We start from the raw sequence: 13435 nt of genomic DNA on the forward strand, positions 1-13435 counted from the left end.
AATTCACAAATGAATATAATAATAATAATGTTTTGAATAAAATTATAATGTTCTGTTTAATACAAGTATTTGAGTCTGACACGGGATATAGACATAAGACTATGTCAAACAAGCTAGAATAAAATTGTGGCAGAGGAAATGTATGAAGGATAGGAGGGAAAGGCAGTTTTTTATTAATACTGTATTAAGCTGTGGATCCTATAGGTGGTTGATAAATAAAAACTTGGATCTTGCACCTAGTGACATTAAAACAAACCAATGAAAAACAAGTGGAAAAAATTCCCCACATGTGGGAGCTTAATAGTGGAAGTCTTCCACATAGTGCACTGCAGAATTAAAATTGTAGTCCAGTCGCGGTGACACATTTGACATATCAAGCAACAGCACGTCATGTCACTAAACTCTGTACGCTGTGATCTGAACAGACGTCTTCTGTCAAAGGGAAGCCTGTGTATTTGGCTTTATCTGCCTGCTTTCCCCTCCCCACCACAATCACCTCTGTCATTCATGCTTTTCTTTTGGCTGGAGCTTCAGTTCTATTATATATTGGACAGCAGCCTGGCTGTAACATGAGTGTTTAGATATAGAACTTTGAAAAATTAAGAAGAAAAAGTTGTGAGAAATATTTTTTTCTACTTACATAAAACCCACTGAAAGACAAGTATAGTAAACATAGGGTAGCACCAAACTAGCTATGTTGGGTGGTGGTGGAATCAAAGAGTTTTTTCTCTTTAAAATTAGAACATATAGACTTAAGACGCAAACTTTGATGTCATGCAGAGTGTATGAAGGGAGAAAAGCCTTAAGGCATTTAAGGAAGTTTATTAATTACAATCTCTGGTCACAATACTATGCTCAAATCCATTGGTCAAACGGCTTGACTTGCTCTGCAGATCTATGCACAGCTGGAATGTTTCAAAGAATGTCCTGAAATGTGTCAAAGTCACCAGAGTCAAGAAATCCAAGTTATACCTTTTCCTAAATAGGTAAACCCACATGACAGGCCTTTATAATCAATGTAATGAAATTGACATTAAAAAGTGGAAAATTCCATCTTCTACTCCAGTTCCTGATTGATATGAAAGATGTTTCAGAGAATCATTCTCTCTCTCTGCTTCCAGATGCCTGCTCATTGTGGAGTCACAGACTTTTTTGCAGTGTCAACACAATGTCATTAGCATCAAAACGGCAGCCCGGATCCCCACTTCCCCCTATTTAATCTGTATTTAAAGTTTTTGGGTGCTTTAAAAACAAAACAAAAACTTATTGCCAACGACTCTTTGCAATAAGGTGCCTTAGACCGAGTCAAACCATTCACTGTTCCATTTAGCTCAGCATTGTCTGACCGACAGCATCTATCCAGGGTTTCAGACACGAGTCATTCCCAACCTTAGTATAATAATTAATAATAATTTATTATTTATACCCCGCCCACCCGGAGATGCCAGAAATTGAACATGGGATCTTCTGCACGCAGAACGTGCGGTTGCCAACTGGGAAGCAGCTCGGCCACAGTTCTGAATTTCGCTTGTTCCCTATACATAGGCAGCTGCCACTATTATCCCGCAAGCAGAGGCGGAACCAGGATTTCCCCTCCCCTCTTCCTGCCGGCAGCAGATTTGGCCTTCAGCTCCGGGGCGCATCAGGAAACGAAAGAGAAAGTCGGATTCTCCGAGGGCGGTTTGCGCACGTCGAAGTCTTGGGGAGAGGGGGCGGAGCCTTCCATAGCGAGGGGACGTTCATTGGCTGACGCCTCGGCCGAAGCGCCGCGCCGCCGTCACCGCGCTTTCCGCACGCGGCGCGGCGCCCCTCGGCGCAGCCGGCAAAACCGGCGGAAGGGGAGGAACGCGGCTGCGCGAGGAGAGGAACCCGGAAGCGGCTGGGTCGAAATAGTAAGTGCCGGCCCTCCATGGGAGAGAAGCGGCGTGGCAGCAAAGCGAAGAAGGTAAGCCGGGCAGCAGCTGCCGCCGGACGGAGCCGCTTCTCGTCTGGGGGCTGAGCAGCAGGCGCCCTCCGTGTGAGGGAGAGAGAAAGACTCAGCCCTGCTGAGCCCCCGACGCCCCCAGGGCAGGGCTTCCCGCCGGGATCGGAGCCAGGCAGCGACAGTCTCCGGCCCGTCCCTCGCTTCTCGTGGCTTCCCTCCCTTTTTGTAGCCACGGGATTCAGCGGCCCACGCTCCCGAGGAAGAGGACGGGGATCGCAGCCTTTTATAGCCCAGCCCTGCGCGCCCGTTTACTCGGGTGCGACTTTGGTCTAGGGACACTTCGGTGTGACGGTTGCCTCTCGGTCCCGGTCGTGTTTATTATTGCAGGCAAACCTCCCAGTTCTCTCTGGTCCTGTTCGTGGCCGTTTGGGAGTAAAGTCCATTGGGTAACGGGGCAGATCAACAAGTAAGCAAGGGACCGCTTTTGTCACCGCTGGGGGGGGGGGTAAGCGACTGGCATTGCAAGTTAAAGGAAAACTGAGCCTGACGTCTCTTAAATCGGGCTGCCTGCGAGAGCCCCGGGCTTCCTACTTGCGGATAGGTGGATATTTGGAAAAAGACGTCATGACTTGCTACTTTTCCCCATCCCCATTCAGGCTCCCAGTGACTAAGTCAAAGTAGATGGCCTTGAGCCAAATAGTGCATTTTAATAGTACTACCCTCACCATAGGTGCTATATAAAGTTCTAATCTAATGCATCTCCACGCAGTTTCCACCCCACCCCACTGATTTTGGCAGTGGTTTTAGAACAAAAAAGTAGATACAGCACACGAGTCAGCAGAGAGCTAAACATCACTTCCTCCCTGTGCATCACATTGATTATTTGCTAAGTGGAGAAATAGTCCCATTCCACACAGATTGCTGCTTCTCAGTTAGTTCATCTGCATGGATCAGCTGAAAAGGTGGGGAATTGGTTTTGTACCCTTGTGTGTTTAAAGGTGTGCAAGAGGGTGGGTGGCCATTTCCACTTTTGACCACACCCACTGCTGACATGCAGCCCCAGAGTGAATGTGGCCATCAAGCCAATGAAGACTGGTCACCTTTGGTATATTTCTTACTCAGGCTACATAAAACGTGTTCTCAATACTTCCGATTATATAATCTGGGGAGGCTCAGAGGTACATCAGTGGCAGAACACACACTTTACATGCCCCAGGGCATTTCTAGTTAAATGGATCGGGCAGGTGACGGCAAAGATCTTTACCAGTGACACTGGCAAGAACCTCCCAGTCTGAGTAGATCACACTGGGTTAGTTGTAAAATAGTCTAACCTGGTATAAGGCAGCTGCCTATATTAAGAATATGTAAAGTGCTGTGGTCTAAACCACTGAGTCAAGGGTTGCCAATCAGAGGGTTGGCAATTCGAATCCCCGTGACGGAGTGAGCTCCCATTGCTCGGTCCCAGCTCCTGCCCATCTAGCAGTTCGAAAGCACATCAAAGTGCAAGTAGATAAATAGGTACTGCTCCTGCGGGAAGGTAAACAGCTTTTCCGTGCACTACTCTGGTTCGCCAAAATGCTGGCCACATGACCCGGAAGCTATCTGTGGACAGACGCGGGCTCCCTTGGCCTATAGAGTGAGATGAGCGCGCAACCCCAGAGTCCGCGACTGGACCTAACGGTCAGGGGTACCTTTACCTTTTCCTTTTAAGGCTAGTATTATGCCTATTTGCTTTTTAATTGTAGTCTTTTCTGATAAACTGGTCACACTTGCTGCTGAATCTTGCATTTTAATGTATATTTTACATTTTGGGTAAACTTGGGTTACAGACACTTCAGGTTACAGACGCTTCAGGTTACAGACTCCAGTAACCCAGAAATAGTACCTCGGGTTAAGAACCTTGCTTCAGGATGACAACAGAAATCGTGCTCCAGTGGCGCAGCAGCAGCAGGAGACCCCATTAGCTAAAGTGGTACCTCAGGTTAAGAACAGTTTCAGGTTAAAAACAGACCTCCAGAACGAATTAAGTTCTTAACCTGAGGTACCACTGTATACAAATTAGGTTAAGTAGGAATAAAATAAATAGTCTTTTGGTTCCGTTGTTTATAGTAAGATGAAAACAAGGCAAACATAGTGGGTGAAAGATAACTAATAAGTAGATTTTGGGCGTTTTGCAGACATTAGTGTTATTTTGCAAGAGAAGCTATTATTAATATCAGTAAGAAAGGTATGTGCTGCTTTAATCTTTTGATTTCTTGTTGAAGTTGTTTTGGTTTCCAGCTTATTCTACCATAAATAGACACTCAACTGGTTGTGTAGTGAAGTTCCATTAAAATTTTCTGAGGATAGGAAAAACGTTCTCTCCATACTTGACAGCTGAGTAAAGCAAGTGGTACTTCTGTTTCCATCCAGAGAGCTTTTGGACCAAATAAGACTTGACAAATGAAGGTGGAACAAAAGGACTTGATAACAGCATCATGTCCACATGTTATCCGTCTAACTAAAATCTCTTCTGTGTAAGTTTTGCAAAGGCTGGAAAAATCCTAGGTAGGAAGTAGTCCCCAAAATGGAAAATTAATTGTTGGTGTAAAGAATGTGCTCTTCTGCAGGAGCATTAAAAGTCTCTTGACTATAAGTGGGTGATCCAGTACTGCATGATCCAAGGCCATAAGAAAGTATGAGAAAAGCTCTTCAGTTAGCAGAGTAGCTAAAAGAGTTTTATGTTCTCTATGGCTTTGAAAATTGCAATGATAAGAGAGAATGACATGCCCAGGAGAGAGGAGACAGGAACCTGGGAAGTTCTTGGTGACTGGCCTTAGGTATGTGTATGCAGGTTTTATTCCTACTACTTTTATTCCTACTCGAGAGCACAGCTATTTGATTTGCTTTGGAGATGATGACATGAAGCAGGTCTTGTTCCCTACTCACTTGGCTTGCTAAAGTCTTGCTTGAAGAATTTAAGCCTTTTCAATTTGCCGGGTGCTGAAGTCTTCCAGTTGCTTGTTTCAACAATTTCTTTTAAGGAAAAGATATTTTAATGTGGATCTTCAGTTTGCTCCTGGTGGTTGGAGTATTCCATGAGTAGAGTTTTGTTCATGGGAGGCTTCCACTGGTGGAAGGGCAATGAGAGGTGACTTTCCTTGCTCCTGTAGCCCTTTGTGGCACCACATCTCTTCTGAGTTAATGCAGTCCTGTATGTATTTATGCATACAAAATCAGCATGTCTTAAATCATTGACATTTCCTTTCCATGATTGACCTGGTGAAGATGTAATGTTGGCTTTGTGTATTTTACAAATTCAGAGCCAACCTTGGGAACACATACTTAACTCTGTTCTTCCATCTGGTGCAAATCTCTATCCCCTCATTAGCCATAATTACAGTTCAGTATTACATCTGCCCCAAAGCTGACTATGATAACACTCAAACAAGTTACACTGGGCAGTGAAACATATTTTCAAATGGTTAAGGAACAACCTGGTTAGTGTTAACCATGATTTGTACAGGTGAAACTGTAAAGCTGAATCATGTTTAATGCTGAATATGGTTGGAGGGAAATGGGAAAAATGCACCAGACAATGAGGGAAGTGCATATTCCTTAGCCTGGATCTCAGTTTACAAACTGCAGTTGGCAGGGAGCCAATGTTATGCTAAGTTGCTACCAAGTATACAATGTTGTGTGCATTTTGTGATCCTAAACCAGGCATAGGTAAACTCGGCCCACCAGGTGTTTTGGGACTACAACTCCCATCATCCCTAGCTAACAGGACCAGTGGTGAGGGATGATGGGAGTTGTAGTCCCAAAACATCTGGAGGGCCGAGTTTGCCTATACCTGTCTTAGACTTTGGAACCTTCTAGGAATGGTTGGTAAGGTGGTGGAGAATGCGGTTCTCCATTGTGTTTCCTGCTCCTCAACACAGCAGGTTGCTGGGGCTTTCTGAGAAGGGGAGGGCCAAGGCAGCAGGAGCTCATTGTGGTGCATGTACAATGTAAAGGCAGCATCAGGTTGGCTTTGCCACAGCACCTCATCATTCACTACTAAAACCTTCTCTACTGGAGTATCTAAGGCTGCTGTGTCCATATGATTTCCATTTTATAGATTATATACCAAGTGTAAAATAACTTTTACAGCTTGAAATTTGGTGGGGTATCAGTTGTGGCTATTCTCTGTCAAAAATACAGATGGTATTCTAAGTCTGTGTACATGTGTTGATTTTTGGGGATAGACTTATCATTCCCACGTAATAAATCAGATGTTAATAATGTAGTCCTTTAATATCTACTTGGCAGTCACCCCCATTGAGTTCAATGGGACTTACTCCCCGGTAAATATGAATACAATTGGAGCCTAAGGAAATGTATTCAGTCATTGGCACAGTATGACTTAGCTGCTGCTGTACCATAAAATTCCTGATGTTATTTGCCTACTCAGTGCATGTACGTATGCTTTATCTGTTAATTAGTGAAAATGAATTTATCAATTTATAATAAGTTTATAATGCTCCTTGTGTTATATTATTTCATCAAATAATTTAAAGCTATTTCTTTTTGCTAAAGTTCTTGCCTGCTGGTTTAAGATGAAGTACAATCCTATACACAGAATTGCAGAGTTGGAAGGGATCCCGAAGATCATCTAGTCCAGCCCCCTGCAGTGCAACCATGGCAGATGGTAATCCAACCTCTGCTTGAAAACCTCCAAGGGAGGGGAATCTATCACCCTCCAAGGGAGTCTATTCCACTGTTAAAAAGCTCTTATTGTCAGAAAGTTCTTCTGGATGTTTAGTTGGAATCTCCTTTCTTGTCACTTGAAGCCATCGGTCTGGGTTCTACCCTTTGGAGCAGGAGAAAACAGGTTTTCTCCATCTTTCATGTGACAGCCCTTTAGATATTTGAGATGGCTATCATATCTCATCTCAGTCTCCTCTTTTCCAGGCCAAACATATCCGCTTCCCTCAACCGCTCCTCATAAGGCTCCGTTTCCAGACCCTTGATCATCTTGGCTGCCCTCCTTTGCACACGGTTTAGCTTGTCAACATCCTTCTTAAATTGTGGTACCCAGAACTGGACATAGAGCCCCAGGTATGGTCTGACCAAGGGAAAATAGAGCAATAGTATTATTTCCCTTGATCAAGACACTATACTTCTATTGATGCAGCTTGTGGTCTATCTACCAAGACCCCTAGATTCTTTTCACATGAGATTCATGCGACATTACTTCTTTCGAGAAACTATGCTGGGTTGTAATAATCACAGCATGCTTTTCTAAGTGCTCACAGACCGACTGTTTAATTATGTGCTCTAGGACCTTTCCTGCTATCGATGTCAAGGTGACTAGTTGGTGACCTGGGTTTTCTTTCCCCCCACTTTTGAAGATATCTTTTGGATAGCTCAGTTGGTTAGAGCATGGTGCTGGTAATGCCAAGGTCACAGGTTCAATCCCTGGTATGGGACAGCTGCATATTTCTGTGTTGTAGGGGTTTAGACTAAATGATCCTCAGGGTACCTTCCAACTCTATGATTCTATGATTGTACAGTTCTAAGATGGGGACAACATTTGCCTGTCTCCAGTCTGTAGGGATCTCACCTATTCTTCAAGAATTTTCATAGGTTATAGACAGAGGCTCTGAGTGTACATCCATTTGTTTGCATAAAATAGTTTATTTACTTAAACTGAGAAGTTCCCAAAGCACTGGCAAAACTTAACTGTGATTTTGATGTTCTTTTTTAGGTTTACCTGTTGGAGATGAATTTAATGTCTCATCATATGGATCACTGAATGGGTAATAAATGGCCCTTCCTCGCCTAACAGGAGCCCTGCGCTCCTTTTCAAATGTCACTAAACAAGATGATTACAGTGAAGAATCTGCTGACTTAACGGTAATTTATTTGTTCAAAACTTAAATATTGAGAATTATTTTAATGTTTTTAGTTGCTTATTATATTCAGTCATTTTGTCAACAGCTTTGCCTCAGATTATGTGCTTTATTTATTCCCCCCCCCAAAAAAAACACCATTAATCTTTTTATAAAGCTCACACAGGAGAGGATAGAGCTCTGAAGGGATGCAGTAGTGCCATAAATTTTGTAACTTCGAAAAGTCATTTTAATGTCACACAGTTGTATGTGCGTGCAATATTTTTCTACAGTTTTCCATTCCTAGCATCTGTGGACATACCAGTGTGTGACATTCTATGGGTTAGTTCTGACCTTCAGTTTGTCACTGGCCAACCAGTAATCTGTAGTGCAGGCAAGTATAACGTCTAGCTCCTAGGCCAAATTAGGCAGACCATGGGGGATGCCATGAGATCTGAGGTCTTACCAGGCTCATGAGTGAAGTGGCAGGTTGAAACAGACAAAACTTTCTGGGAAACCCACATCACTGGGCATACATGAGAAAATAAAGTCATACCTTGGGTTGAAGTCGCTTCAGATTAAGCCTTTTCGGGTTGCGCTCTGTGGCGACCCGAAAGTAACGAAGCGCATTACTTCTGGGTTTTGCCGCATGCGCAGATGCTCAAAATGACATCATGTGCATGCGTGGAAGTGGCAAATCGCGACCTGCGCATTGCAGACTCGCAGACACGGGTTGCGTTTGCTTCAGGATGCGAACAGGGCTCCAGAACGGATCCCGCTTGCATCCAGAGGTACCACTGTAATCCTTTTGCTTTGTTTTTAATGGGCTATGGCGATAGAGCTGCTGATCTCTGTAGAAAGTGAAAAGCTAAAACTTTTAGCCAATAGCAGACACTCCTGAAACAAAAGGCAAAACAGCACAAATAGTCATTGCCAGCCAATGGCATCTTCTGTTCAAAGTAAATTGAAAAGAAACAAATTGGCATCTGGCAATTTGATACTGAGATGCCATCTACGCCTACGCATACACCTACCCAAGCACTTCAGAGCTGATTCTGATTTCCGTCATGTCGCTATAAGCCCAGAGTAACTCCTCTAATCTTACCTCTATTCCATTCTTTCATCACTATAACTAGAGCATCAATTTGGCCCTCTCTTTTCATGTCATTTGAAATTGTGTAAGTGCACTACTAAATGAACCATTAAAAGAGAATCCATTCACTGAAACAAGCATCAGCAACAACTAATATAGCATAAATTTAAGGAACATACTGTACAGCACTTTAATGCATTTTTTCTTAAATAATCTTCTGATGGCTCTCAAAGAAGAGTTGGAATACTAGCTCTATTTAATAATAATCTGTGCAGCTTTTTTTAGGTGCCTGTTTTTTATGGCAATAGCAGCCCCCCCCCCCAAACTGCATGAGAATGGAAAGAATCTCAAAAAGGGACTGTGATTGGCTGCTGGAATGAAGGGTGGTATCAGTGATGGAGAAGGAGAATTGTTTACATTCTCCAGTGGGGTCCTTTTGAAAAAGGGGGGAAATGGTATAGGATGGATCAGTCAGTTGTATTTCATATTTTCCCAAATCAGAGAGGGGTTTGGGGAAGGGGAAGATTGGGCAGGGGGGAAAATAGGGAGAAGTCAAATTTTAGATAGAAGATGATTCATGAATCCCATTGTCAATCATTAGAGATTGGCATGGTTTATAAGCCATGATTTAGTTAATCATTAGCTAAAGTTGATTTTCCAAACCTGGCCCTTCAGCTTAACTATGGTTTATAAACAACAATTAAAACTATACTCGCTAGCCAGGGTTAATCTATAATTTATAATTCTATAATCCTTGGATAAAATTAGCCCATCACTTAGCAATATGTTGAACACAGACCTACTCCTTAACTATGGTTAGAACTCAGATTCATAGAGCCATAAGTGAAGAGTGGTTCAGAGTTAAAGCTACTCCCAAAGCTCGTATCTTACTAGTGCTTTAAACCAGTGATGGCCAAACTTGGTCCTCCAGCTGTTTTGGGACTACAATTCCCATTATCCCTGACCACTGATCCTGTTAGCTAGGGAGTTGTAGTCCCAAAACACCTGGAGGGCCAAGTTTGGCCATCACTGCTTTAAACTCTGCCTGGTAACAGCTACTCTCCTTGCCTCCTCCCTCCTCCCAGTCAAGTTTAAAGGAATGGCTAAAGAGTGATGAATGCTGAAATGACTAATAGAACAGTGTGAGATTCGAGCATGCAATTTCATCACTAGATTTTTATGTGTTGTTTTAAAAGTAATCATTTTTAACACATGAATAATGTGCTAGCATTTGGAACTTTCAGCTCTGTTAAGCAATAGGTAGATAGCGTTTGGAAGTATTTGAAAACATTCCTTTTCTTACCATATAGAATACCTTTTTTCAAAGAAAATGAACCTTTCTGACTTCTTGTGTTATATATATATCTTCAGAATAAAAGAACCAAATTGCAAGAAGAGCAACTGAACTCTGGTCTTACCTGGAAGAAAATAGTTAGCTTTGTTGATGAAAATTCAGCCAAGGAAAACAAACAATCCATACTTGAAGATTTAAAGACAATACTACAAGCTTCCAAACAAATAGGTAAGTGGTAATTTAGAAGTGGGATAGTATTTGTAGATGACTGAGCCACACTGTAGTCTAGTCTTGCAGAACAAAAGGCCGCAACATTTAAAAGGCTCCTAATCATCCACAAGCCTGTTTTCCTGTGCATATCCACAATTACCGTATTTTTCACTCTATAAGACACACTTTTCTCCTCCTAAAAAGTAAGGGGAAATGTGTGTGCATCTTATGGAGTGAATGCAGGCTGTGCAGCTATCGCTGAAGCCAGGAGAGCAAGAGGGATTGGTGTGCACCGATCCCTCTTGTTCTCCTGGCTTCAGGGATAGCCACGCAAAGCCTCTTGAGCGCAGCTGGAGCACTCCTGCCTCTTCGCTCAAGAGGCTTTGCATTTCTTTCTTGCTGCTTGTTTACCTCCTCTAAAAACTAGGTGCATCTTATGGTCGGGTGCGTCTTATAGAGTGAAAAATATGGTACTCATTTGTAGGATATTAACGGTATGAAATTAGGCTAGCTTTGCAGATGAGTCCTCAAAAGTTGTTATCTTATTATCCTTGCATTTTAAAAACCACCTTTTTGGGGGGGCGGATCTCTAATCTGAAATTTTGGAGTGAACACCTTTAAAAAACTCAGTTCTGGGATTACAGTTTTAATACCCCAAATATCTCCCCACTTCGGTGTAATACCAGATAGGTACCTTTAGAAAAGCCACAGGCACCATGATGCCTATAATCATCACTGTTTTCCCTTTTACAGACTAACTGAACAAAGGCACAAGGCACACAACCTCCCCCCACCCCGGCCGCTTCATAATTGCTGCACCTAACAGTGCAGGCCATGGCACATCCATTATATCCTCTTTCCTTTCTTTCTGCTTCTAATGCAAGAGATGTTTACTGGCAGAATTCACCCCAATAGTATGTGATATAATATTTGATCTTCAAGTATTAATAAAGTGCCTTATTTTCCCCACTAATACCTTTAATGTAAGCAATCTTGCATAGTCTTCAAAATCATTGCAAAGTAATTTGATAGTGAGGCACCAGCATACCTCAGCTGCTTCTGTAAATACACAAAGCTTTCTTTCCACCCGTCTCCCAGCCAGAAAGAACACTCTGTTCCTACTGTCTGTTGCCCTTGGACCACAGGGCTGAGGGGAAGCATACTGGGCTGGGACTAAGGTTTGCTGGATTGTGTGGCTTTTCCTGTGTGTTGTGCACACACATTATTAAAATCTCATCTAAGAAAGTTTGAGAATAATTTGATCAAAAATTGGGATATGAATCTTCTAGATCAATGCATATAGACTTCACTTTAGCACTCTGCATCTGGGAAAGGAAAAGTAAATTAAAGGCCAAACTCTGAGCATGGACCATCTACTCTTAACTTACTGGGTCCTGATTGTGTACCAAAAAGATACCAATGGAGAAGCTGAGTGCTAAGGTTTTGAAGTGTTGAAGTGATCATACTGAATGGTGTTTTTTTTTAAAGAGTTTGACTTGTGTTGCTAGGGAATCTTTTAAATTGGGGTTTCTGCTTCACCTGGTTGCAAGAGGGAATGTCTGGGTCACCTTGGCCAAATCTAGTTGCCAGCGGCAACCAGGTTCCCTGCTGACAGCAAGCCTGTGTAGTCTATAAAGTAATCCAGTGTTTGCTTGGAAACGAGCTACCTTTTTGGGGTAACTGAATCACATCCTTCACAGCTGGCCTGACTGCTTTGGGTAACATGAGCCAGGCTAGAGGAGGATCACTTCTGAACCATAAAAAGGGCCTGTAGGATGTAACACTATATAGAAGTGTTAAATGTATAACTTCAGACTTGTGTAGCTAATATTACCTGTCCAGTAGAACATCTTAACATTAATTCAGATCATTGATGGTGTCCTTGATGTCCCACTTTCAGTCTCATAAAATAAAGGTAGTACAAAGAATGTCAAAAGGATGAAAATGGATTTATTATTTGAAGTTTGTGAGCTTATGTTAAGCCTGTGCTGAAAAATTGTTGTGGCTCCCATTCATTGCCGTTTCAGCAAAGCAGACTGCATATCTTATCTGCTGAAGTATGGGTGGTAAGGTTGGGAGGATATCCTGGGAATTGCATATCTCACTTAGGTCAAGGCTCTGCTGTTTCTGGCCATGTGCAACTCCCTGTAGATGTTGCCCTGTACATGTTGCAGGACTTCAGCTCCCATCATTCCTGGCTATTGGCCGTGCTACCTGGTGCTGAGGGGAAATGGTGTCAAGCCATTGCTGTAGAGCTTCTCATTCCCCCATCTCCTCTTTAAGTTATTGAAGCACATTGAGATTATATTTGCAAATTGGGGAGTGTTTGGTGCGGAGAAAGGTGACAGATTCTGGTCTGGGGCTGAAAATCAGCTACAACCAGGCAAGGAAGAGGATGGGTGAAAACTGAAGTTACTACCCAAAGCCCTTGGTATAGGAAAGAGAAGTCATCTTCATTAACTGAAAGGATGGGAGGTAAGTGATAAAACTCATGACTCTAGTGTCTAAATTGCATTTTGGGATTCTAGCTTAAAGGGGGAACTCATCCTTGCCTATATCCTAAGGAAAAAACACAGAAATTCACCCGCAGCAGCATCTCTTAGACATTTAGAAAAGCATTAGTAGGAGGCATGGTGCTGTTCTTATGTAAAGTGGTACCTACATGTGATTATCCTAGCACATTAGGGAGATGGCTAGGCTAGCCTTCTTGCACTGTTCTAGTTTATTACATGCAGGAAGCTTTAAATGAGGGCAGCATTACAAAACTATGTCCCTTCTCCACCTAACCACCCCATCCATCTCAAACCTTCACATACATGCATACTCGCAGCTTAGTAGCTCTGCTTATTAGCTGCAGCTTAGTAGCTCTGTATAAAGTGTAGACTGGATCTAATGGAATATCATTGTTATTTGTCAAATTCCTAGGACTTTAGTTCTTCAAAAGAGTTTTATTCTTCAATTTATATTCTTGCTTTGTGTCCCTTACCTGATTGTCACAAGAATCATTCAAATATGGTGGTTGCATAAGGTAGCTGGTTTAAACTGTAGGTATTTATAACCTT

General features: G+C 42.6%; 1 protein-coding gene across 1 annotated transcript in view; it reads left to right on the forward strand.

Moving 5' to 3' along the window:
- The first annotated feature begins 1783 nt into the window (after window positions 1–1783).
- The window catches only part of ASCC3 (activating signal cointegrator 1 complex subunit 3), a 216758-nt gene continuing 205106 nt past the window's right edge, over window positions 1784–13435 (forward strand). Inside the window, exons 1-3 of the mRNA XM_082216596.1 lie at window positions 1784–1946; window positions 7651–7801; window positions 10241–10391. Coding sequence (XP_082072722.1) covers window positions 7712–7801; window positions 10241–10391 — 241 coding nt within the window. The 5' untranslated portion in view covers window positions 1784–1946; window positions 7651–7711. The remainder of the gene's footprint in view (window positions 1947–7650; window positions 7802–10240; window positions 10392–13435) is intronic.

The sequence above is a fragment of the Podarcis vaucheri genome (genome assembly GCF_965113315.1).
Source record: "Podarcis vaucheri genome assembly, chromosome: 3".
NCBI lineage: Eukaryota > Metazoa > Chordata > Lepidosauria > Squamata > Lacertidae > Podarcis > Podarcis vaucheri.